The 25,346-nt window shown below is 60.7% G+C and overlaps 1 protein-coding gene across 2 annotated transcripts in view; it reads left to right on the top strand.

Moving 5' to 3' along the window:
- Nucleotides 1-2,296: 2,296 nt before the first annotated feature.
- Nucleotides 2,297-25,346, top strand: part of PRKCZ (protein kinase C zeta) — a 91,450-nt gene continuing 68,400 nt past the window's right edge. Inside the window, exons 1-4 of one of the 2 annotated variants that reach the window (XM_046021013.1) lie at nt 2,297-2,515; nt 5,217-5,338; nt 6,125-6,214; nt 7,518-7,568. In XM_046021013.1, the coding sequence (XP_045876969.1) occupies nt 2,445-2,515; nt 5,217-5,338; nt 6,125-6,214; nt 7,518-7,568 (334 nt within the window). In that variant the 5' untranslated portion in view covers nt 2,297-2,444. Of the gene's footprint in view, nt 2,516-5,216; nt 5,339-6,124; nt 6,215-7,517; nt 7,569-19,794; nt 19,874-25,346 lie in introns of those variants that run through there. The other variant, XM_046021023.1, reaches the window with a different exon arrangement.

Genomic DNA, 25,346 nt, shown 5'->3' with positions numbered 1-25,346 from the left:
GGGAGAGGGATGCCAGCATGTGCAAAGGCCCCGAGGCAAGGGGAAGCAAAGTGGACAGATATCTGGAGGGGAGTGAGGCAGGATGAGGATGGTGGGAGATGAAGGGAATGCGGCCCCAGATCCTGTAGGGCTTATGGACTTTTCCTGAGAACAGTGGGAATCACTGGGGGTTTTAAACACCAGATTGATGGACATGGACCGACTTATGTTTTTAAGGCAATTGGAGGCTGCTGCATTGGGCTTGGACCAGGGGTAGCGACGGAGGTGGTGGGATGTGGCAGGAATTGGAAATATGTGGCCGGTGACGCTGCCAGGATTTGCAGATGGAGGCGTGTGGGGTGTAAGGGGGAAAGGAGGTTTTTGAACTGAGCAAGATCTGCGAGGGTGAGAGAGTGTGCGTATGCGTGCACGTGTGTGTGTGTGAGTGTGTGGTGGTGGGGTCGGGCTCAGCAGGGGTTCGGGGGAGCGACTTGCCTCAGGTTGGTGTTTGGAGCCCTAAGTGGAAATGAGACGCAGGGGTGGGAGGGAGGGGGCACCTGGGTGGCTCAGTGGGTTAAAGCCTCTGCCTTCGGCTCAGGTCATGATCTCAGGGTCCTGGGATCGAGCCCCGCATCAGGCTCTCTGCTCAGCGGGGAGCCTGCTTCCTCCTCCCTCTCTCTCTGCCTACTTGTGATCTCTGTCTGTCAAATAAATAAATAAAATCTTAAAAAAAAAAAAAAAGAGTGGGACCAGGAGGAAGCAGCAGAGGGAGATGCAGGGGAGAGCAGGGGGGAACAGGGGGGAAGGCAGAGAGCAGAACCCTAGGGTAAGAGCTTCTAGGAGGGGCCAGGCAACTGCCAAGGGTCAATCAAGAATAAGTCTAAGCACTCACCATTGTATTCAAAACACAGGAGTTGATGATGACAGGGCAAGTGTCTGTGTGTGTGTGGGGGGGGTGCTCAGGAGAAAGTAGCGGGAGATGGAGCAGGGATGAGGACTTCAGACTCCTGGCCGTTTTGTTGTAAAGAGGAGCAGAGAAACGGACAGGTGGGGACAGCCGACAACTTCTTAGGTGGGTGAAAGGTAGGTTTTCAACAGGTTTCTCTGGGTCCATCTCTAGGAAGAACACGAATTCCATGACCATGACTGTCCACTCGGTTCTCCAGGCTCACCCCAGGGCCTGGTTCCCAGGAGGTGCCAGGAAGTGTCCAGGGAATGAGAGGGTGGGGAGTGCTGGAAGCCCCTCTGATTGTCCAAGTGGGGTGTGAAGCCTTGGCCAGGCCTGGAGTCCTGGGTCAGAAGTTGCCATATGGGTGGTGTGGGGAAGGGGAGGACGAGGGGAGTGCCGACTTGAGCTGGGGTGCCCACGTGAGGTCCTGCAAACGCAGATTTGGGCCCTGGGGATGCAACCCGGATGCGGCCCCGGAGGGCCCTGGAGAGTGTCCAGACGAGGCTGTCCAGATCAAGTCCCGCAGGGTTATTAAGACCCACGAGGCTGGGGATTCAGAAATGAAGGTCACGGGCGACGTGGGTAAATGCAGTGTCCTTGTCCGGGCCGAGGAGTGATCTGGAGCAGAGGGAACCGCCAGCTACTGTAGACAAGACTTCCGTGCAACAGGATCTCGGATTCCGCGAGGAGAGGAGAGCAGCTGGGGTTGGGAACCAGCTGAGCCGGACCGTCCCCGCGACGTTGGCTGGGTTCTCTGCTCCCATCCCTCAAGTCACCGGCGACCCTTTCCCACGGTCCCCTAGACCAGCGGCTCTCGGATCGCGCGCACCTGCACAGACCGCTGGAGTTTCGATTCCGTGCGTCCGGTCTGGGGCACCCGAGGTGGCTTGCATTTCCAACGGGTTCCCGGGGCGCTGCAGCGCAGGGGCCCCACCTGGGAAGCGCGGTGCCCGGAGCCCACCTCCCCGAGGGGTCAGCGCTCCGGGCCGACCGCGCACCGCCTCCGGTTGCCGGGCAGAGCCGGGCCGCGCGCGCCTCCATTGGCCGCAGGTGGGCCGCGCCCCGCCCGACAGGTAGTCCGCCCCGCGCGGAGCCATTGGGTCGCCGCCGCGGGGACCCCCGGGGATTGGCCCAGGTAGCGGCCCCGCCTCGCCCTCATTGGCCGCAGGTGCCACCGCCCCCGCCCCGGGACCGCCCGTCCCGCCGATTGGCCGCCCGCTGGGCCCCGGGTCGGCCATGTTCGGTGCCCCCCCGCGCGCCACCCCCGGGCCTGACGCCGGGATTCCGTGCGCGCCCCTCGCGCGTCCCCGCCGGCCGTGCCCCCGTCCCGCCCGGCCCGCCACCCAAGTTCCGCGGAGTTGGCCGGCCCCACGCGCGTGCCCTGGGTCCCGGCGCCGCGCGCGCCCTTCCGCGTTCCGCCGCCGGCCCCACCTGGCGCCCCGGCCGGCCGCTGGGTCCCCGCGCCATGGCCCGAGTGCCCGGGGCGCGGCGCTGACGGCGGCCGGCGGAGCTCGCCATGCCCAGCAGGACCGGCCCCAAGATGGACGGGAGCGGCTGCCGCGTCCGCCTGAAGGCGCACTACAGCGGGTGAGCGCCTGCGCCCGACGGCGGGGCCGGGGGGCCTCGGGCAGAGCCGGGCGCGGGCAGACGTCCCGGTCCGCGCCTGCCGTCGGGGACCGTGTCGCCGCTCGTGCGGCGCGGGAGGGAGGGGACGGCGAGGCCCCTCCGGGCCCAGGGGCGCCCCGGGAGGTCCTGTCGCGCTGTCGCCGTGGAGGGGGCCCGGGACGCGGCGGGCGTTCGAGGCGCCCTGGGACGTCGCTCGCGGGAAAGCGCGCGGGGCGGGCGGGGTCGCCGGGTCCTCTGGCGCAGGGGCGCGGAGCGCTGCGGGTGCGGGCGGCCGCACGGGTCCCTGCCCGCCCCGGCGAGGTCTTCCCAGGCCGGACCCGCCCGGACGACGTTACGGGGCCGGAGGCGGCGGTCGCCGCGCGCTCCCCCGCCCTGGGCGCAGCCCGGACGTTCGCTGGGGACTTGACTGGACGTTACGGCTCAAACCTGTAAGACTAAAGTTTTAGCCAAATGGAACTGCGGGCAGAGTTTTAAAAATAAGGTTTTCCTAAACTTTTCCCAATGTACCCGGCCAGAGGTCTCCATATGCAAGAGCCGTTTGACGACCCAGGGGAAGGTCAGGTGCAGTGAGCCGCCCGCGGGGACGCGAATCGGGGCGGGGAGGGGGTCCGCGCGCGTCCCCAGGCGCCGCTCTGTTGGGACCGGATCTTTCGGACTCTGATCAGCTCGCGTCCGCCCGCGGCGCCCTGGACTCGACCTGCTCGCTGTAAAATGGGGCGAGCGGGCATCTCAGGGGTCAGAGGCCGGGAGCGTCTGGCCCCTCCCGCGGAGCAGCCCTGGGGCGGGCGGCGCCCCGAGGGCGGATCCTGTTTCCGCCCGAGCACGGGGCTTGGGCGGGAGCTCAGCTCTTCTGCGGCGGCCTCTTCACTCCGCCGGTGGCCTCGCGGGTGCATCACCGCGTGCATCTCCAGGCTGAGGAGGGGCTTGGGGCCCTTGGCCTCGCGAGGGCACCTTGTTTGGGGTCTCAGGTCGGAACTCCCCTGTCCTTTCTGCCCGCCTCACCTGGGTCACTTGGGAGCAGGCTGTGTGTGGGAGACTTGGTGACAGGGCTCTGGGAGGAATGACTTCTGGGGGGAGGACGGCCAGCCCCCGAGGAAGAGGGCCCCGAGTCCTGTCTTCTGGCCTGACATGGTGGTTTTCTATTAAAACTGGTTCTCAGACTCATGGGAGGACCGGACGTCTTGCCTTGCTGGTGGGTGAACAGTATGGAAGGTGGATCCCGCGTCAGAGACAGTCCTCTTCCCAGCCAGGAATCGTGGGACTGAGCAATAAGCTCCTTTGGGAAAAATCAGAGTTGCTCCTCAGTGAGAGGAAGTCCGCACCCCAGCAGCCCAGGGTGGGTGGTGACCGGACCACCCCCCCCAGGCTGCCTCCAGGCTGGGTTCAAGTGGCCTCCTTCAGGCACTGAGGGGAGGGATGGAGGCAGGCAAGGCTGGTCTCCAGCAAAGGTGACTGGAGCCCTTGGGAGTTCCAGACCGAGCTTCCACTGGCCCCACCCCTGCCCCGACTTTGGCCCTGGAGAGCGCTTTGGTTACGGCCAGTAATGGCCAGTAATGCAACAGGTCGCATCTAGTTTCCCGGGGCTGAGAGGTCCCCACTCATCTGTTCCTCTCATTCCCTCCCTCCTCTTCTCCCCCCTCCCCCCTGCTTTCCGCTCTCCTCTCCCCACCCTTCCTGTCCCTTTTCCTCTCTTCCTCCTCTTCCTCCCACTCGTCCTTTGTCCCTCTGTGCTTTCCCTCCTCCATTCTGCCCCCGGCTGCGCTGGGGCTCCTGCCCTACCCCAGCTCTCTCTGCCTCTGGCCTGGTCCCTCTCCTGGGGGACTTGACACCTCCCCTTCGGAGTTGGGAGGGACAGGCCTCGTGCTCTAACGAGGCTGGTTCTGGGGAGCACCCCCTTCAGGAGCTGCGCTTGTCTGACCGACCCCTCGACCCCTCGCGACCCCTCGAGTTCTGTCTCTGGGTGGGGCTGTGCTGCCCTCTCGCTGCCAGAAGGTGGTCTTGGGGCAGCAGGGCCGCAGCGGGAGGTCAGACCCATTGAAGATGTTCTGAAAAATAGGGGCCCCCAGCTTGGCCTCTGGAGGATGTGCCAACACGGGGTCCAGCAGCACCTGCGTTCCGGGGGGACTCCAGGCGAGGCACACTGGTGTTGGAGACCCTGCTTCGCCAGGTCGAGTCTCAGACGTCCACTTTTCTGAGCTCACAGGCCCAGCCACGCGGGGTCTTCCTTCTCTCCAGCTCAAGCCCAGGCTGCTGTTCGTGTCGTCTGCTTTGGGGGAAGGTCTGACGAAGCCAGTGGGCTTAAATTGAGCGAACTGCGTCCACACCTCACCCCACCCCTGCACCCCTCCTATGTGACCTTTTGAATTGGAACCTGGCGCCTGAGCGAGTCCTCGCCTGGCTTTCTGATACCCCTGCCTCATTCTCACCACCCCTGCCTCCCCACTTAGGGACATCCAGGCGCGGGATAGATCTCTCCTCTCCGTGCAAGGGCGTTCGTCATAGTGATTAGGAAACAAGACTGTGGCCAGTGGTTCTGTTCCGGGGGCCTGTGATATTTTGTTTGGGAAAATTTTCCTCTGTGTAATCAATAACTCAATTAGCCAGTATTTAATTTGATTTAAACGTGCTTCCTGGTGACACATGTCCACCGTCTTTGCCCCAGGGACATCCTGATCACCAGCCTCGACGCAGCCATGACCTTCGAGGAGCTCAGCGAGGAAGTGAGAGAGATGTGCAGTCTCCACCCGGGACACCCGCTCACCCTTAAGTGGGTGGACAGTGAAGGTAGAGCCCCGGTCTTCCGTCGGTCGACTGCAAATCTCTGGCTCTCCCTCTGTCCCACGTTAGGTTAGGTCAGCCCCTCTGGGAGGAGATTTAAAATGACAGGATTAGGCTAGTTAACAGGCGTCTTCCCCTGCAGGGTGCTGGAAATCACTGCCTGGAGAGGCTGGTCAAAACAGAAGCTGGGCGGGGGCGGGAAGGGATCTCTGTCCCCTCCTGGGGCCAGCCCTTGCCCTCCTGCCCTCTCTCCTGTTCTGGGCTTTCCGGGTGATTTGGAAGGATAAGCTCTTTCTTATTTTCATCTCAGGGAGCTGGAGGGTAAGTAGCCAGACCCCCACAGTGTCCTCCCCCTCTCCATCCTTCTCGCTCTCAGACACATGTCTGAGAAAGCTGGGGGGTAGGGACACAGTCCAGCTGCCAGCCGAGGACACAGGGGAGCTGCAGAGTAACCCCCTGGGGCATTGGTTCTGTGCCTTTCTGTGTTCCTCTCCAGGATGGGGGCAGGGAGCCTTTCCTTTCACCGAGGACTAACCTAAAAAGAATGTCCTTCTTCTTGTCCAAGCCAGGAACGTTAGCATGTTTGGCTCTGGAGGTAGACTTCTCGGGGCTCGTTCTGGGGATCCACTGGTTCTGATGTGGACCCCCCCGTCCCGTTACCCGTTCTCGGGTCTCCCAGCTCCGCAGTGGGTGGCTGGTCAGGAGCAGCCAGACTCTGCCCTTCCCAACCTGAGTTGGACCCCTTTGCCTCAGGCCTGCGGTGGCCTCAGTGATGTCTCTTGCCCTGCCTAGGTGACCCCTGCACCGTGTCCTCCCAGATGGAGCTGGAGGAGGCCTTCCGTCTGGCCTGTCAGCGCAGGGATGAAGGGCTCATCATTCACGGTCAGTGGCAGCCGGAGGGGTGGGGGGTCCCACTGTGGTCTGGCGTGGTGGGCGCCCAGCGTGGTTTCCAGATGGCCAGGGGGACGGGAGAACACATTGAGGGTCGTGGTTTAAAATCTTAGGATTCCAGAGAACTTAAGGATGTTGAATATAGTGTGATTTGGGTTTGTTTCTTCTCTTACGTCTTGTTAACCCAAGTAAAATTGGCCGTAGCTGGTGGAGTCAGAAAAGCTCCTTCTCACTAGAGGCAGGGGCCGGGGTTCTGGTTGCTGGTCCTCATTCTCCCCGTTCCCTGGAGGCCGGCATCGCTGGTGCGTCAGAAGTCTGGGCCCTCTCACCGGCCTCCACCTTTTGGGAAGCTGGAAGGGTACAGGCCCAGAGCATGGGAGGGCAGGTGGAGGAGGGGACCCTGGGGGTGGATGAGACCCTCCCTGAGCCTGTGTCCTGGCTCCCAGCTGTTCTCCGAGAAGCTCAGAGCTGCTTTATAGACTGATCACAGGAAATAGGAATTATTATGATTTCAGTATAGTCTGAATTGGGGGTTTCAGGCTGCCCCCCGACACTCTTGGGGGTTCTTCGGGGTGTCTGAGCATGGTTCCGACCAGCCACGTCTGCATTCACTCCTGTGCAGCCAGACCCTTGGCCGGGCGGGACAGCCGAGCCGAGCCTGACACCCCGGGACCGGCGCTCCCAGCCGGGGCTTCCGCGGGGCCATGGTCTCCCTGGGGCGGGCTCAGTGTCAGTTGCAGGGTCCCGCGTCTGCCGCTCTGCCGGGACACGGGGTTTGTGCCGGGAGCCCCCGGAGGGCCGCGTTCTCGATGGTGGTGCTTTCCAAAGACAGCGTTATCTTCGAGATGAGGAAGTGGTTGCTTCTGTGAAGTTTTAATACCTTGTAAGCTCCTGTCTGAGTCATCCGTGAGGGAAGCCCGGGATGTATTTTAAGGCATTTAATTTTGAACTGCACCTTGAGTGCAAAACAGAGTCTAACGTGCTTTCAGAAATCCATTTGGAAGTAGGGGCCGCTCCTGACTTGCGTGTTAATCTACCGCTGAGAGTCGGGAGGCCTCCTGGGGCGGCTCTGGTCCAGGGACCCCACTGCTTCTCCCCCAGAGGTTTTCAGTGCATTTCGAGTCCTTCTAAAGCGGGTTTGGGCTTCCACAGTTGGGCCGCAGGAGCCCCCCTCAGAGCAGGCCGGTCGGCAGCGTGGGCTTCGCGCGCGGGTCCGTCCGCTCGGCCTGACGTGGCGTAGGACCTTCCGTGGCGGCGCTCGGTGACAGACTGCTCTCTCTCTCCCTCTCTCCAGTGTTCCCCAGCACCCCCGAGCAGCCAGGCATGCCTTGTCCGGGAGAAGACAGTGAGTACTGCGTTTTCCTGACTCGCGCTGCGCGTTGTGGCTTGAATTCTCGATCCGGGTGTCAGGAGGGCGCAGACCGGGTGCCTTTTGTGGCCGTGGCAGGAGTGTGTGTCCTTGCGAGGTGACCGAAGGCAGAGTGAGCGGTCGAGGTGCCCTGCCGTGGGGTTTCCGTGGGCGTGTGTGCTCTGGCTGACGGGGGCAGCCTCCAGGACACAGGCTGGGTCCCTCGGTGCCGGGAGGAACAGTGCCAGCCCTGCCGAGATCTCCCGAGGAGGGAAGGGCCCGGGCATCTGCCCCAGCCACCCCCAGACCTGGCCGTGTGCCCTCTCTCCGGTCCACACTGGCCTCCAGGGATGCAGGGATGTGGGTCTGTTGATCCGGGAAGAAGTCCCAGGGGCAGTGGGTCCAGAACAGAGCTTCTGGCCTTGTCCCAGGGACCACCGGACCCCAGGCTGGTCAGAGTTGTCCGGCCCCACTCTGTCGTTGAGGCCAGAACCCCTATGTGGGGCACGAATTGCTCACCAACGACCCAGACCCCCTCTGGCCCATGTGTGCTCCTCCCGGGAACAAGGGCCTCGGGGCTAAGGCGGTTCCCTGGCTCAGCCCCAGCGTATTGGAGCAGAGGCTTGGAGCAGAGGCAGTGTGGAGCTCTGTGGCCCCTCTGGGCCCCCGGGAGATGGTGAGTGGGCAGTTGTGTGCGTCAGTCTTGGGTTTAGGAAAGCAATGGGGCCGAGGATAGATTTGGGGCCCTTAGTGTAGAGGAAAGAGTGGCGGGGATTGGGGTCTGGACTTGGGGCTTTCAAAGGGAACAGGGACCAGGGGACCCTGAAGGAGCCGCCGGCCAGGCTGTAGGGCCACGCGGACTCCGGACTCCTACCCGCGGTGGAGCGGGTTGTCTGATGAGGCCAGAAGGGCCAGGGCTGGCTGGGTCTCGGCCACGGCCAGCCTGTAGGCAGTGGACAGAGGGGCGGTTTTGGGGAGAGTGTAAGGAGGCGCAGGGAGACATTCCTTCCCTTAGTCCTGCTGGTGTGCGGCACACGGCTGGGGCGGGGGGCGGGTGCCCCGGGACCTCCTAGCCTGGGGGCAGGTGACAGGCCCAATGAACACGGGAAAGCTCCACATCACATAGCCACGGGCGTAGCCTGGCGTGGGGGGGGCCGCTGAGCGTCAGAAGGGGGGCTGCGCTGAGGAGGGGTCCTGTGGAAAAGAAGTTTCCAGCAGTGGCCCCTCCGGGGAAGGGGAAGCCAGATGGGCCAGGGCACGTTTGTGGTTGCACGGCTTTGCTGAGCATGGGGCTTGGGCGCCGCCAGGATGTGGGTCCAGGGAGGGTTAGGAGGAGCGACATGCCGTGGGTGACCGGAGGGTGTGGGCGGGCCCCGAGGTGCAGAAATGGTGATGCTGACAGAAAGGCTTGTAGGGCCGCAGGCAGCGGCGGAGGCGCCTTGGAGGGAAGCCAGCCCGGATGCCCCCCAGGCCGGGCCTGGCCTTGTGTGGGCTCAGGCCAGCATGGCGGGCGGGGCTGGGGTCCCTGTGGCAGGTGGGAGTGGGCGTGGCCGGGCAGCCGATTGTGTCACCGCCCGGGAATGTAGGAATGTGAACTTGAAGCGAGCACCGCCCTGGCTGTCCCAGTCGCTGACCATCCCACCACCCTGGGCCGCCACCACCCTGGGCCGCGGCTGAGTCCCAGGGAGGGGCTGAGGGCCGTTGACCGGTGTCTCCCTGCCCACGGATCCCTGCTCCACACGTCCGCCCCCGAGCACCCGGCGCCCAGGAGAATGGGCTCACCGCGCTGGCCAGGGCGAGGGGGCCCCGGGCTCCGGGCTCTTCCAGTGTGCGCGTCTCCCCGGTATTTTACTCTTGGCTTGATTTCCACGCTGATCTCCCGACAGTTCCGGCCGCTGGCGGCCACTGCGGAAGGGGCGTGCTGTGTGGTTTCGGCGCCTGCGCGGGCTTTTGTGCTCAGTGTTCTCGGCCTCGAGCCCCGCGCCTGGTGCCGGGGCAGTGAGAGGCGTCCGACAGGTGCCACGTGAACTGCGCCCCTGAGCGGTGTCAGGGCCGTGTGAAGGGGGCTGGATGGACTGGCGGACGGTGGCCAGAGACGACAGGCAGCAGAAACGTGGTCCCGTGGTGGCAGCTGGGCACAGACAGCTGGAAGGGCCACCTCGCACCACCCAGGGCTGCGTCCACTTTCAGCACCTCCCGCTCAGGTTGTGAATCTCGATTTAACCGGTTCTGTAGCCCCAGTGTGTAGACGGGGGCACCTGGGTGGCTCAGTTGGCTGAGTGTCCACCTCTGGGTTTTGACTTAGGTCATGATTTTGGGGTCGTGGGTCGAGCCCTGAGACGGGCTCTGTGCTTAGTGGGGAGTTTGCTTGAGGATTCTCCCTCGCCCTCTGCCCTCCCCACCGTGCACGTGCTCGCTCGCTCACTGGAATAAATAAATCTAAAAAATCGTGTAGCGTGCCCGTTGCATAGAACGTATAACCACCGTAAAGTGAATGATTCTGTGGCGTTCAGTCCACTCCATGCTGTGCGGCGCCTGCCTGCTTCTGGGCCTGTCCCGCCCGTCAGCAGCCACTCCCCAGTCAGCCCCCGCTCAGCCCCCCACAGTCTCCGTGGGGTTACCTGGTTTGGACTTCCGGTCGTGGAATCACGTGGCCTGTGGTGTTTTGTAGCGGGTATCACAACGACATTCCTCTTTCCCGGTTTAATACTGGGGTAAATCACATATAACCTGAAACTTACCATTGTGACCGCGAAGTGTACACTTCGTTGATACGAATTACATTCGTGTCGTGTGCAACCATATCTACCGTCCAGCTCTGGAACGTCCTCATCTTGTAAGAGGGCGCTCTGTCCCCAGTAAGCACTGACCCCCAGGCCCTGGCTCCCGGCCTTCTGCCTTCTGTCCTGCCATTTTGACCACACTTGGTGTGTCTGTTCGCGCGCACACGGCCCTTGGCTTGTTTTTGTTGCCGGTGGTGCGGTATCCAGGAAATCCTTGTCAAATACAACGTGGTCGAGTTTCACCCTCTATTTTCTCCTGAGAGCTTTACAAATTCAGCCTTTCCATTTAGGTTTTTGATGCATGTGGGGTTAATTTTTGTATATGGTGTGAGGTAGGGGTCCAACTTCATCTGGTTTTCCCAGCACCATTTGCTGGAAAGACCAACCTTTCCCCATTGGATGATCTTAGCGCCCTCGCTAAGAACCGTCGGACGCTATGGGAGGGTTGGTTTCTGGGCTCTCTATTCTCTTGGACTTCATGTTGTCTGTCTTTATGCCAACATCTCATTTTTCTGTTACTGTAGGAAGTTTTAAAGTCGGGATGTAAGGCCTTCAGTTTTGTTCTTTTTCCAGGTGGCTTGGCTATTCTAGGTCCCTCGAGATGATTTTTAGGATGAGCATTTCTGTTCTGCAAACCATGTCATTAGGATTTTGGTAGGGATTGCATGGAATCTGTAGGTTGGGTCGGGTGAATTAACAGGATGGCAGCATTAAGCCTTCTAACCCAACACATGGGATGTCTACTACGTTTGTCCCATTTAATCCCTTTCAGCACTGTTTTGTGACTCTTGGTGTCCCAAGTCTTTCCCCTTACTGCTAGGCTTACTCTGAAGTGTTTCATTCTCGATGCTACTGTAAAATGCAACTGTTGTCGCGATTTCTTTTTTGGGTTGTTCATTGCTTGTGTGTAAAAACGCAACTGAGCTTTGTGTGTTGGCTTTGCGTCCCATTTTACTGAACTTATTCTGGCAACGTTTTTGTGGAATCATTAGGGTTTTCTGTATCATCTGCAAACAGAGGTCATTTTCTTCTCCCTTTCCAGTTTTTTGCTCTTACTTTTCTGCTGCCTGATTGCTCCTGCTACAACTTGTGCAGAAGAGAAGAAAGGGCTTCCTCGCCATGTTCCTGATCTTGGAGGAAAGCTCTCAGTCTTTTTTTTTTTTTTTTTAAGATTTTATTTTATTTATTTGACAGAGAGAGATCACAAGTAGACAGAGAGGCAGGCAGAGAGAGAGGAGGAAGCAGGCTCCCCGCTGAGCAGAGACTCCGACGTGGGGCTTGATCCCAGGACCCCGAGATCATAATCTGAGCCGAAGGCAGAGGCTTTACCCACTGAGCCCCCCGGCACCTGGAAAAGCTCTCAGTCTTGCTGGGGGCTTGCATGTACGGCTTTGACTCTGTGAACGGAGTTTCCATCTGTACTGTAAGGAGGCGCACGCATGGTCTTGGCCCCCAGGTTCTGGCGGAGCTCCTAAGTCCCCCGGGGTCTCCTGAGTGCTGGCAGTGTCTCGTCAGTCATTAAGAGTCCCTTTGGAACACTCGGAGTTGATGCTAATGAGGTAGTTTAGGGTGGGGCCTCTGGATGGGGGTGGTGACCAGAAGAACCTTGTGGGGGAGGGATTGGAGCTTCCTGTCCTCCCTTCTGACCTCTGCGGGGGAGAGAGGGCTCGCAGGTTCAGTCAGTCATGCTTATGAAACCCCAAAAGGAGGGTTCATGGAGCTTCTGGGTTCGTGAACACATGGCGATGTGGGGAGAGTGGCTTGCCCAGAGAGGATGGAAGCCCCGTGCCCTTCCCCCATACCTTTCCGGGCGTCTCTTCCGTCTGTCCCCGAGTGAATCCGGTCCCTCTAGCAAATTAGTCACACCCGGGAGGGGACTATGGCAGTGCCTGACCTGTAGCCATTCTGTCGGAAGCGCGGGTGACCACCCGGATTGGCGACTGGAGTTGGGGAGGGTGGTCTTGTAGGACCGAGTTTGTGGGATCTGACGTCATCTTCACGTAGCCGTGTCAGAACTGAGTTAATTGCTTGGTAGTATGGGGAGAAACAGGCGCGAGACGACCCTGTGCCTTGTCTGTTGAGTGTTTTGAAAGTTGAGGGACGCCTGGGTGGCCCCGTAAATGTCTGCCGTCGGCTCGGATCATGACCCCAGGGTCCTGGGGTGCAGTCCTGCCTCCGGCTCGTGGCTCCTCTGGGAGTCTGCTTCTCCCTCGCCCTCTGCCTGCCGCGCCCCGTGCTCCTGCTCTCTGTCTCTCTGACAAATAAGTAAATAAATAAAATCTTAAAAAAAACAAAGGTTGAGTAGCTGTCAAAAGGCTTTGGAGCTCAGTTGTCCCGAGCTCTGTCAGAAATCCTGCAGCGGCATCCGCCGCTCGTCCAGCGCTCTTAGGCCTAAATAAACTGCCTATTTACGTGTTTGCTTTTGTTTTAATTTTATTTTTTTCTAAAAGTTTTTTTGTTTGTTTGTCAGAGACAGAGGGAAGAGAAACAGGGCAGAGGGAGAGGGAGGAGAAGCCGACTTCCCGCCGAGCAGGGGGTCCCATGTGGGGCTCCATCCCAGGAACCTGGGATCACGACCGAACCGAAACCAGACGCCCAACCCACGGAGCCCCCCAGGCGCCCCTGTTTGTTTTTGGAGAGCACGCACTCGTGGGAGCCGGGGGCGCGGGGGCCGGGGGGAGTCAGGAGCAGGCTCCATGCCCAGCGCAGAGCCCAGCTTGGGGCTCAATCTCATGACCCCTGAGATCACGACCGGAGCTGACATCCAGAGTTGGAGGCCCAGCTGACCGAGGCACCTGGACGCCCCCAAAACTGCCTATTTAGATCGGAAACGTGGAGTTGTCCATTTCTGTAACGTTAATCTCCAAACCCAGGCACCAAGTAGCCTGGTCCCCAGCGTGGAGAGCTTGATGCGTGTCTGACGCAGGCGGGAGAGATTCAGGGTGCCGATGGCCGTCAGGCTGTGTCCACATTGCTCGAGGAATTCCTTCCGTGGTTGCAGTGACCTTGTGGTCTGCGGCGCGCCCACAGCCTCGGCCAGAAGCCCTCTCTCAGCCAGCATTTCCTGTGTCCTCCCTTCTTTGGCTCTCCCCCTCCGCCGCGTTGGCGTCCCCTGGTTTAGTGACTGTTCTTACCCTGAAGGATGTTCCACTTTTCAGATACCTTGTTTGCCTCCGTGAAGATGACCACGTGTTTTTTACCTCCGTTCTGTTCGTGGGTGTTGCCCCGAGTGGAGTTTCGTCCGCAAGCCACGGTCGCGTTCTGGGGGCAGGTGGCACTTGGCCCCGGGGTTGGAAGCTTTCTCTGTGCGGCTCAGTTCTGTTGGCCAGAGTTGTGCGGGGACTTTCCACCAGTGATCACGGGAACATCGGTCCGTGGTTTTCCCTCCCTGCAGTGTGTCCGCCTGAGTCCGGGCCCCTAGATTGGCTTAGGCGAGTTCCCTCCTCTTCAGTGTTTTGGAAACGCTTGAGAGGGTTGGTGTTGGCTCTTTAAATGTTTGGTGGAATCCGCCCGTGAAACCGTCTGGCCAGTGATCTTCTTGTCAGGAGACCTCCATTACTGGCGCTGTCTCTGCCGGTGGTGGGTCTGTTTGTAGTTCCTGTTTCTTCGGGGCTTGGCCGGGCAGTTCTGCTGCTGCCCGTTCCCAGCTGTCTTGGATTCCTCTTATTTCTACGGCATCAGTGGTAGGAATTGTCCCGCTTTCACTTCCGAGTTCAGTGATTTGAGTCATTTTTCTTCCCTAGTCCCTCTAGCTAAAAGTTTGTCAATTTTCTTGATCTTTTCAAAGAACTAACTTTTGGTTTCATTGATTTTTTCCCCCTGTCGTTTCTATGTTTCCAATTTTGTGGATCTTCCTGCCTCCTCCTGGCTGTGGGTTACTTTGTTTTTCCTTTTTCTCTTCCTTAAGTCATGACGTGAGTTGGCTGGTGGTCACAGTTGAGGTGGGGGTTCACGGGGTGGTGGTCCCAGCGGGAGGGCCCCGCAGCCTGACCCGTGCCCTGGAAGCGCTTCTGTGCGTCTGGTCCCTCGTGTTTCTGTTTTCTCTCCCTCGTGATTTCTCCTTTGGTCTGTTGGTTGTTCAAGGCAGTTTTGTTTAATCTGGAGGCACGGGTGACTTTTCCAGTTTCTCTCTGTGGTTCGTGGCTAACTGCATCCCGCTGCAGGCAGAGAGCTCGCTCTGCCTTCGGAGGCGCACGGAGACCGTGGGCGCCGCGTGTGCGTGCTCGCCCGGAGAGCGTCCCGCGGGCTCCCGGAGGCAGGCATGCGGATGTCGGGTCCTGTCTGTTGATCGTGCAAGGCCCTCTCCTTCCTTGCTCTCTTCTGTCTGGCTGTTCCTCCCTTTTTAGGACTCAGTTGTGTTTCATTGTGTGGATTTCCTGCAGTTTGCTTCTCTCTGTGTGCGTGGGTGGATGGGTAGACAGATGGACGGATGGACACGCGGCCCTCGGGCCGTTGTGACTTCTGCTGCTGTTGGCGTCTCGTGCCCATTCTGGGACCGAAAGCACGAAGCTGGTGCCTTGTTTTGGCCACACCGTAAAGACGGATCCGTGTGCGCACGTACAGGCCCCATCCGAACGCACCGTCAGCGGGGCCCCGTGGCGGTCCCCCTCTTTGAAGGGGGCCTGACTTCTGTCCTGTCCTGGGCCCCGTCGGGGCGGACCTTCGTGGGCGCCACCGTGCCGGTCAGTGCCGTGACGGAGGCGAACGTGCTGCGGAGGTTCGGCTGGGAGGCCCCCGCCATCAGCAGGGAGGTCCCCATAGGAGCCGAGAGACCCAGGAGGGTCCCTCCCACCACGTGGCAGTGTATTTCCAGGGCATTCCAGGACAGGCACGTGGCATGATAAGGAATCGAGAATCCTGGCACATTGGTGGGCCCAGGCTCTGTGGGGACGGTGGGCTCGGTGTGGCCAGCCCGCGGTGGCTCTGGGTGGCTTTGGAGGCACGGGAGTAACGTGGCAGCTCTGGTGTCCGAGGGAGGCGCCGGCTGGCTCCGGGCGGCCAGGGACAGCAGCACAGAAGGGCCCTGTGGCCTCACGGGTCCCCTCAAGGCCTCCAGGGCCCCGGGCCTCACTCGCTGTGTTTCTCCCCGTGGGCACGTCCATCGGCGGCCGCACCGGTCCTCCCGCTGGCCTGGCCCGGCGGCCTCAGTGCGTGCTGCAGACATTCCTCCCAAACCCTCCTCCCTCGCGGGCCTTTTAATGCCTTTGGTCACACGGAAATGTTAACGTTTGAGTTTTCCGTGTTGAAATCTGTTAATATTTTCCTCTCTGGCTACACCAAAGGGTAGAAAAATTTTGTTTCTAGCATTTTGGTCTTTGGTCCATCTGGAATGTGAGTCTGTGTCTGGGATAGTGTGGGCCTGGGCGTCTGGTGGGACACAGACCTGTCTTGAGTGGTCAGAGCTCTTGGGCCCCAGAAGCAGCAAACCCAAGTCTCTGTGCTCAGCCGGGGGCTCAGTAAGCCTGAATTTTTTGGCCCATAAAATGCACCAAATGACTTACTTGGGGTTGGTGGGGACGTTGAAGAGGTCCCACACGCCTGGGGGGTGTCCCCTGCTGGGAGGGAGTGGGGCCGGTCCAGGGAGGGAGAGGCCCAGGGAAAGGCAGCAGGCACCCAGAGGTGGGAGAGGTCGGTCCCTCCCCGACCTCAGGGTGGTTTGCTGCAGGGAAGGGTCACAGGCTCAGAACCGAGTTGCCCCAGGCCAGTCTGGAGGCCAGCGATCTGAGCAGGAGGCGATCTGAGCGGGAGGCGTCTGTCCCCTGACTCTGCTCCTGATGGCGGACACAGGCCTCCGTCTTCACGCAGCTTCTCCCCTCGTGTGTGTCTGTGACTCTGTTTCTTGTCTGTAAAATGGGAATAATGGGACTGTGTATAAAGCAGTGTTTGCCAGGGGCACCTAGGGGGCTCAGTCAGTAAAGCATCCGACTCTTGATTTCCGCTTGGGTCATGGTCTCTCCATGCATGGTCTCTCAGCATCGGCTGGGGAGTCACTCTCCCTGTCCCTTCCCGGGACCCCCCCGCCCCCGCCACTCATGCCCGTGCACCTCTCTCTCTCTCTGACAAATAAACTAAATAAAATCTGAAAGCCACAGACCTTGTGCCGAGCGAGAGCTTGTTCCGTGCCACTGAGGGCGGCCAGTGGCCCTTATAGCTGCAGACTTTAAGGCGGTTCACAAGAGGGGCTTCCTGGAGCGGGGGGAGTCTCGCCTGCTGGCAGGACATGCCCCGTGGAACTGGACCCCGCGGCCACTCTCCCCCATCAGGCAGGGGTGTCTCTGCCATGCCCGCCCACAGGCTTCGGGGACCCCTGTGGGTGGCTGCTGGCCCGGCCGCATGCGGTTGGTCAGGGGACCCCATGGGACGGGGTGGTCCTGCCAGCTGGTTCCCACCCCGGGTCAGGGCCCGTGGCCTCCCCGTGGCCTGGGGTAGAGACTCAGCTCCTGCCCTGGAAAGGGCGTCTGCGCCAAGGCTGAGCAGGGGCCGAGTGGAGTCGGTCCCAACTCGGCTGGACTTCTGGGTCCTGGAGGTCCGTGAGAATATTCAGATCAGGGCGCGGCAGCTCCCGTCGTCCAGGCCCCACCAGTGCGCCGAGACCTGGCCCCGCTGTCCCCTGTGTCACTGATCCTGGCCCATCACACACCCGAATGACAGAGACATCCCTGGGCGGGCTGGTGGCCGTGGGCTGGCTCCCTCTGCACCTGCCCCCGGGGAGGGGTGTCCCATGTTCTGAGGAGCCAAGAGCACCCCACGGGGGCCTGTCTCGTCACCCGGGGTGGCTGTGGTGGGGGGTTCGGGGCTGAGCCCAGCACCCACCGTAGGACCCTCTGTGGTTGGATGGAGGCCGTCCCTGGGCCAGGCCCCAATAAGCGGGCCCCTCCGCAGCAGCGTGGGGTCAGGCAGGTGGATGTGGCCCTGTGTTTCCCTCTAAAGGCGTCTGTGTGAACAGCCCCTCAAGGCTCCAAGGCTTTGGGCACGTCTGAGCCTCAGTAAGGGCCTCTCGCTGCAGCCCGGGCTGCTCAGGTGTGTTCAAGCCCCTGCGTCGTCATTTGCAGGAGGGGGTGGTAAGCAGAGCCCCGGGGTTCTCCGCTGACCAGTCCGGGGCAGGGACTTGGGGGCCGAAGCCCTTGGGAGCATCCTCCAGGCCCTGGGGGGGCCAGTCATTTCGGGATCCTCCTGAAATGCGCCTGTTTGTGCCCGGTGTTTGTACGTATGTCTGTTGTTTTATTAAAAATTCAGTTTCACCCAACTTTGTCTCAGATTACTTGCAACCAACTGGAAAAGCTAGTTGCCCACCGAAAATAGGCTTCCATTAAAATTAGCCATTGCCAGGGTGCCTGGGTTTTTTGGAGTTCTTTGGAACAGGGTGTTTTGGTCTGGGTTGGAGGGGCTGGTGCTTGTCGGGAGGAGAGGGCGGCGCGAAGCTGGTTGCAGATGAGACGCAACAGTGGACTCGGGGGATGTTTGCATCTCCTGCGGGGCCCCGTAGACGTGCTTGGTCTGTTACCCTGTGACTTTGCTGTCTTAGGGCCTGCAGGCTTTCCGGACAGGCCGTGGGGGTACATGCGTCGTTCGTGCTGCAGCAGCTTGAGCCAAACAAATGAGGCCCACGGGCCCCAAAGTCTGTGGAGGTTGTGTTCCTTGTGATTTCCGCATCTCGAGAAATCATGAGCCGTCCTCGGCGTGGGGCTGCGAGCCCAGAGCCCTGCCGTTCACCAGCCCTCCCTTCCAGGGGCAGACGGGGCCCCGGCCTCGAGTGGCGCCTCTGAGTGTTGTGTTCACAGACACAGGGTGGATGTGATGCACACGGACTGGCCAGGCGACTGGAGCTCCGCAGCGACCGCAGGCCCCAGCTCGACCACCTGAAGGAGCTGCAGTTTGAACCCAGAGCTTTGGCCCCAAGTCTGTGGCTGCACAGCAGTGAGCACAGATGTGGGAGCCCGGCGCCTGCCGATAAGGGGCGGGCGGGATGGTTCAAGCCAGGAGCCTGTTCCCGGGCCCGCGGGGTGCTGACCACCCTGTGTGTCTGCTGGAGGGTCAGGGAGAGGTTTGTCCTGACCTCCCAAGCCCCTCGGACCTAGGGTCAGTGCTGGTCTGGCAACTCCAGGGAGGCTGGAGGGCTCTGTCCTTTTCCTGGGAGTTTTATGGAATTGGAGGGAATGGGTGTTGGACTCCCATCTAGCCACAGTGGCCGGGACCATGGGCCTCAGTCCTCCCTTCCCTCCCGGGCCACAGCACCCAGGCCTTGGAGCCCGTGAGCATTTGTGTGGGCGCCTTCCGGGCCTCTGTGGACGCGGGCCGGAGGTCCCTCACGCCCAGGTGCTTCCCCGCACCCCACCCGGGGGCCTGATGGGGGGGTGGGGGGGGCCGGCCAGCCAGGCTCTGGCCCCACAGCGCTTGCCGGCTGAGCCTCCCTCCCTTGGGCCACTGCCCCGCGCTGCCTTCCAGGACCGTCCTGCGGAGATGCTTGTTTTCATGTGACGTCAGCTCCCGGGCATCCAGGCCGTGTTTTAGCTGGTGCCTCAGCTGCCGGCTCCTGCTTCCCAGGGGAGCCGGGTACCACCCGGCCTGGAGACACGAGGAGGCAGGGATGTGAGAGGCGGGGGACAGCCGGCCAGCCTGCCTTTAAATCTCTGCGGCTCGCCTGGGAGCGCACCCTGCCCATCGTGGGTCCGCAGGAAGCGCAGGGCAGCGTCGGCGCGGGGAAGGGAAGGAAGATGCCCCCCCTCACGCCCACCGCTCCGTAGAGCATAAAAATTGCCTGTGCCGAGCCGGCGGGAGAAGAAAGCCCGGTGAGTGCTGCGCGGCGCCCCTGCCCTTCCTCCCGGCGCTGCAGGCCGAGCGCAACATTGATGCTGCCCGGAGGAGGCTGGGGTCCTGACGGCGGCCTGGCCCCGCAGCCTCGGGGCCGCACGATGCTCCAGGCCCCAGGCAGGGCTGCGGGCCGCAGGGCTCTGAGCCACGGAGGGGGGTGGGGGCTGAGTGGGGAGAGGGGACAGATTTTGAGCAAAACAGGCCCTGGAGGAGCGCGCCCTGAGAGCCGTGCGGGGGTGTGGGGGTGCCGGAAGGAAACGCGCCCCCGGGCAGCGAGGCCTGTCAGCCGGCTGGGCAGCCCCAGGACGCTCGGGCTCATGTGGGGCCGGCCGCCCGGTGCGGGGGCCCCGGCCGAGGGCAGCGTGGCCGTGGCGCGTGCAGGTATGGGCTGGCTGTGGGGTCCGCCGTGGCCCGCGTGAACGTGCGTGTGCCCTGCTCGCAGCTCAGCCTGCATTGCTGCAAGCCGGGGGGCCACGGGGCCGGCGGCCGGCACCTGCTTCCCTGTGCCGAGCTCCGCAGGGCTGCTCCTGCTCTGCGTGCTGCTGCCCGTCCTGGCCCCGTGTCCGCGTTGACGACAGCATCGTGTCGGAGTCTGGGTGGCACGGCCGGTGTTGACGTGCCTGGCTCGCTCCGGCAGGGTCCTCGGGCGTCGGTGATGAGCGTGGTGCCGCCGTCCCCGTCCAGTGTTCCATTCTGAGATGGTCGGAGGTAGACCCAGACGCGCCGGGGGGCTGCTCGGTGGCTGGGGGGATGTGGGGATGTGGGTGTTTCTGACGTCCATTTTGCAGGGTGTTTTTGTAAAAAAACAACCACAGCAGGCACCCTTGGGCTGGCGGGGAGCCGAGGGCCTGGGTGGACGGGCTGCCAGGGCGGACGGCCCCTTGCGTGGACGGTGCTGGGGTGACGGGGAGGCCGCTGAGCGAGCCCACCCCTCCCCCCAGAGCAGGAGGGACCGTCGGCCACTCTGTGCCGCCAGCCCAGGTCGCGGGGGGATCTCATTAGTTTTGGATCCTTGAATTATGGAACCCAGGGTGTGTTGCTGGGTGTGTGGGAGCAGGGTGCTGGCTCACGTGTGTGCTTGCCAATGAGGAGAATTAGCTGTGTCATAGTTTCTTGGGATGTCTGGGACATCTTGGCCTCTTTCCTTCCGTGTGGTCACGCGCTGCCCATGCACGGCCGGGGGACCCAGAACGGGCCGGAGCAGGTGGCCCCGGGGCCTCGGCAGGGTTCCGTCAGAGCCAGGAGTGGGGCCAGGCTGAGGGAGCAGCTGCCCCCAAAGGCCCCCCCATGTGTTGCTGCTGTCGGGGGGCTGTGGCTTGTGGCGCCGACGTCTGTGTCGCGGTCAGACCCGCGTGGGGTCTCCCCTTCTTCCTGTCTTGGCGCGTCCGCCGCCAACGACGTGCCTCGAAGTTGAGAGCCGCCAACGGTTATGTAAGGAGTGGTATGTGCCGCTCGCCCCCCTCTGAGGTCCTGCTGACCTTCCAACGTCACCCCCGTTGGTCTCGCAGAGCAGCTGTGAGCCTTGGACGCTCCCTCCGCCCATCTTTTGGTGTCACCTGGTGGGGACCCGGCTTGTCTGCGGCTCCCGTGGTGCCTCCCTGGTCCCGAAGCCCCCACCCCCACGTCTGTCTCGTTCCCGCTGGCGTTTGGGGAGTGGCGAGGGCCACGTCTCGTGTGGGAGCAGGGGTGCTGACCACGAGACGTTGCAGAGGGAGCCCATGGAGGTCCAAGCACTGGGTCGAGGCTCGGGTCGGCAGGTGCCTGTGGTCAGGCTCCTGAGGATGCAGAGATGAGGCAGCAGCTGTTTCCTCGACGGACCAGGAGCCGTTCGGGGGTGCGCTGAGCGGGGGCAGCCCTGCAGGCTGCTGTCCAGAGCCAGGCCAGGCCCGTGGAGGGTAAACCTCCACCCCCGTTTGACGTGTCTTTGGTGTTTGCATTCAGCGAATGTAACCTTCTGTGCCCCCTGCCTTGCTCGTGGCAAAAGACGCGTTCAGGGTCTGCGGCCGGGGTGGTCCGGCCTGTCTTGCTGAATCCCTGCTGCCACTGGGTCTTTGCTTGTGCCCTTTCCTGTGCTCTCGTGGGTGAATGGCACTTAGGGCCACCGCCCCCACAGCCACCACTCGGTAAGAGTTGTCTGCGCTTTGGGAGTCCTCATAGGACTCCCAGCCCGGGGCCCTGGCACGAGGCAGGCGCGCTGTGAGTGTGTGGTGCTTAATGAGAGGGGCAGAAAGGCTTTTCCAGAGTTAACCGTCCGAACCAGTGGCTTGTCCAACGTTCAGATTGCTTTTGGTGGTAAAGTTACGGCACAGACCCCAAGGTGTACTTGGAGTAGCAGCTTGGTTTTAGGGTTCTCCCGAAGACGTAGAGTTGGACACCTCCTCTGTGACCCGTGTCTTGTACCGTTCTGTCTCTGAGGCCTCCAGACGCCCCTCCACCCTGGGCAGCTGAGGGTAGTCTGCCGTCCGCCGCCCCAGCAAGGTTCGAAACCGGGCAAGGTGGGAGAGTCATGCTGAGAGCTAACAGAACCCCTGCCAGAGGTTGTCTCAAAGGTGCTGTCGGCCCAGCCAGATGCCGTGTAGGCCGAGCCTGCTGCGTGTTGGTGTGTGCGTTTTCCGCAGGGACAGGACACTGTGCCCCTGGTGTCAGTGGACGGAGGGGACCCCAAGCATATGTTTTATGGCTCGGTTTGGTGGTTTGAATGTGTCTGGGTTTTTTTTGTTGTTGTTGTTTTAACTTTGCTTCTTTTTTAAGCTTCTTCATGGGAAATTTAAAAAGGTTTGACTTGGGGCGCCTGGGGGACTCAGTGGGTTAAGCCTCCGCCTTCGGCTCAGGTCATGGTCTCAGGGTCCTGGGATCGAACTCCACGTCGGGCTCCCTGCTCAGCGGGGAGCCTGCTTCCCTCTCTCTCTGCCTGCCTCTCTGCCTACTTGTGATCTCTTTCTGTCAAATAAATAAATAAAATCTTTTAAAAATAAATAAATAAAAAGGTTTGAGTTGTGACGAGATGGAGCCTTGCCGCGTGCGTGTGGAAAGTGGGAGGTCGGTGCCCGCTTGAACTGCCTGTTCGCTCAGCCCCAGCCAGCCCCATGCCATGCCTCTGTTTACTCATCTGTGAGATGGGATGGTGGAAGGAGCTGAACAAAGTCACATCGAGCACAGAGAGGCTGGGTGTGCCTTGTCTTGGTCGGGAAGCCATGTTGTTACTGCTAAGGGCCTGTGTGTGAAGTTTGCATTGTACGTTATTTTCAGAGTTGGATTTGTTTTGGGTTTGACATTTTTGTATTTGAAGGTATTGAACAGCCCCACGTGGTTTAGAGAGGGAGAACGGGTGTCTCCTGGGGGGCTCCCTTTCAGTCTGAGCGCGTTCTTCTTGGCGTTTATTTCCGGATTCATAAATAACACATTTATGCTGCTGTTTCCAGAGTTTTCTGTTTGGGATGTTACCTGTTCCCTTCTGTCTCTGGAACGGGTCAGCTCTCTGTCTCCGCCCACCAAATGGGGTCACCGCTTACTGTTTGACCACCGAGGTTTACATTATGGGGATTTGCAAAGGTATTTGCAAACTACTAACATTACATTTTTTTTTCTTGTACAGCTTTTAGTTTTTGGGGGGATAATAATTGTCTTGCTCCCCACCGCCCCCTGGCCTTGGTGCTTTCTGGAAGCACCAAGAAATGGGTAAATCTTGTCTCAGATTTGCCCATAGTCTTTCCAGGAGGGTAGCCTGGGCCATATCCCTCCTGGTGCCCCTCAGCCTCAGCACAGTGTGTCCTGGGCCCTCCTTTTGCCGTCACCCTGGGGCTCCCCCTGCCCCTCTTCTCTGCCTGCTTCCTCCATCCCTGGCTCCCTCACCCCATTTCTTGGAGCTGGGTGGGCTCACAGGTGCCTCAGCCGCACGGGTGTGAGTGTGTGAGTGTGTGTGAGTGTGTGTGTGTGTGTGTAGACGTCATTCTTTAGAGCGGTTTTGGGTTTTCGGAGAAACCGAGAGGATGGCCCCGAACACCACGGTGTCCCGTTACGAACGCCCGCGGTAGAGCGTCGGACGTCCTCCCAGACCTTCCTGAGAAAGGGGGCCCTGGAGGTAGATTGTTCGAGATCTAGTCTGAAAGGGACTTCACGCTGCCGGACGTTTCATGATAGTTTAGCTAGGTATAGAATCCGCACTGGAAACAGTTTTCCCAAGCGTTTTAAAGGGATCGTACCAGCGTCTTCCAGCTTCCAGTCTGCCTAAGAAGTCAGGGGCCATTTTTACTTTTGTGTGTGTTTTATTTTCTCCTGAAAGTGTTCGGGATCTTTTTGCCTGTGTGCGTGTGCGTGTGCGTGTGCGTGTGCGTGCGCGTGCGTGTATGCGTGTGCGTGCGCGTGTGTGTGTGCACGCGCGCCGCTCGTCTTTATTGCTGTCAAGTCTCATTACGCTGTGTCTTGATGTGGCCTTTCTTGTCTCTCGTGCTGGGAGGCAGCGGTGCAGGAACTGGGGGCATTCAGTCACGGGATACTTTCATTTATTTCTTTGAAGATCTCCTCCTTTCTGTCATCTTTTCCTAGAGCTGCCGTGGGTCATTTGCTGGGACTCCTAGACCGGCCCTTCAATTCTGTCTGTTTTAGTTTCTAGGAGATACTTTCCGTTTTTCATGGCTGAACTATTAAGTTTGTTGTCTTGTCCTTCGTTTTTCATTCTGAGAGCTCCTTCTTATCCTGAAGGTTCCTTTTTAAAACAGGGACTTGCTCTTGTTGGGAGGTGGGGGATCGCCCCGTTGCTTTGAGGTTGTTAATTACGGTAACAGGCCCCATGATATAATATAACTGCGCGTGCTCGAGCCCTTGACGATTGAGGCCCCACGTGCAGCCGGTGTTGCCCCCACCGTGCCCAGTGAGGGGTGTGCTGCTGCAGTCTCCGTCCTGCGGCGAAAGTGGCCCCTGAGGCTCAGGAGGGTCCCATGGTTCTCCCAGGTCACAGCCATGCACTGTGGAGCTGGGCTCATCCATGCAGGCAGGCCCCAAGTCCATGTGCTTCGCCACAGTGCAGGGTCCCCACTCTGCCACTTGCCGGCCACGTGACCTCAGGCACAGCCCTGTCCACCCTGTGGCTCAGACTGTGGTAAGTGGGGTGTGACCGTGCGCACGGCCCCCATCACTGTGAGGGCTGAGTTGGTGCAGCACCGGCGGGACTCGGAGCGGCAAGAGACAGGCACAGTGATGGGGTCGCGCTGTTGAGTGAGTGGTAAAGTCTCCTTTTTTGATGTTTCCCTTGGTCCTTGTCACAGCTGTTTCCACTGAAGTTCTTTTCTCAGTTTGTTTTGGACTGGGAGGATTTCCACAGCCCCTGGGTGACCTTGGGTCATCTGCCTGTGTCAGCACACGGGGCGCCGTAGAGCTGGGGGACGTGGCTGTGTGGGAATCCCGCCCGGGGAGGGGCTGGGGCGTCTCAGCTCTGGGTGAGGGACTGCCACCATCCCCCCGGCCGAGCCTGCCTTCGCTGGCTGTATTGGGTGAGGACGGGGCCTCCCCCTTTAGAGGTTGGGAGCCCACACCGTGGGCACCCCGCTTCCTGGGGCATGGAGCCTCTGACTCACGGGCCTTTTAGGGTTCCGTTCTGCCCAGTCCCCTGCTGACCCCAGGGCCACCTGCTTCCTAGGTTCCAACGTGGCGCTGCCCCCTCCCGTGCTTCCCTTCTTGCTGGTGTTTTTCTCCCTCTGGCTTTGGTCTTGGGATGGGTCTGGTTTAATAACCAGGTTCCTGCTGCTCTGTTGATCTGGACACCATCTAGACGACACCTTCCCGAGGCTAAATTACACAGGAGAAGTAGCGCTAAGGTCTTCATTGGGGGGGGGGGGCGTGGGCGTGTGTGGATGTTGTGAATCAGCATGCCCCGAGGGCCCTGAATCACTGTGGGACCCGGGGCCGAGGGCGGAGTCTCACAGGAGGGGCGGTGACTCACTTTCCTGTGATGACCAGTGGTGACTGGTGCGCAGGGCTGGCTCTCAAGCCCTTTCCCCGAATGGGTTTGCGAGGAAGGAGCTGGGTGGGCTCACAGGTGCCTCAGCCACACGGGTGTGAGTGTGTGTGTGTGTGTGTGTGTGTGTAGACTTCATTCTCTAGAGCGGTTTTGGGTTTTCGGAGAAACCGAGAGGATGGCCCCAAACACCACGGTGTCCCGTTAGGAACGCCCGCGGTAGAGCGT

Source organism: Meles meles, chromosome 1 (genome assembly GCF_922984935.1).
Source record: "Meles meles chromosome 1, mMelMel3.1 paternal haplotype, whole genome shotgun sequence".
NCBI classification, from domain to species: domain Eukaryota; kingdom Metazoa; phylum Chordata; class Mammalia; order Carnivora; family Mustelidae; genus Meles; species Meles meles.
This window is presented reverse-complemented; position numbering and strand designations above follow the sequence as displayed.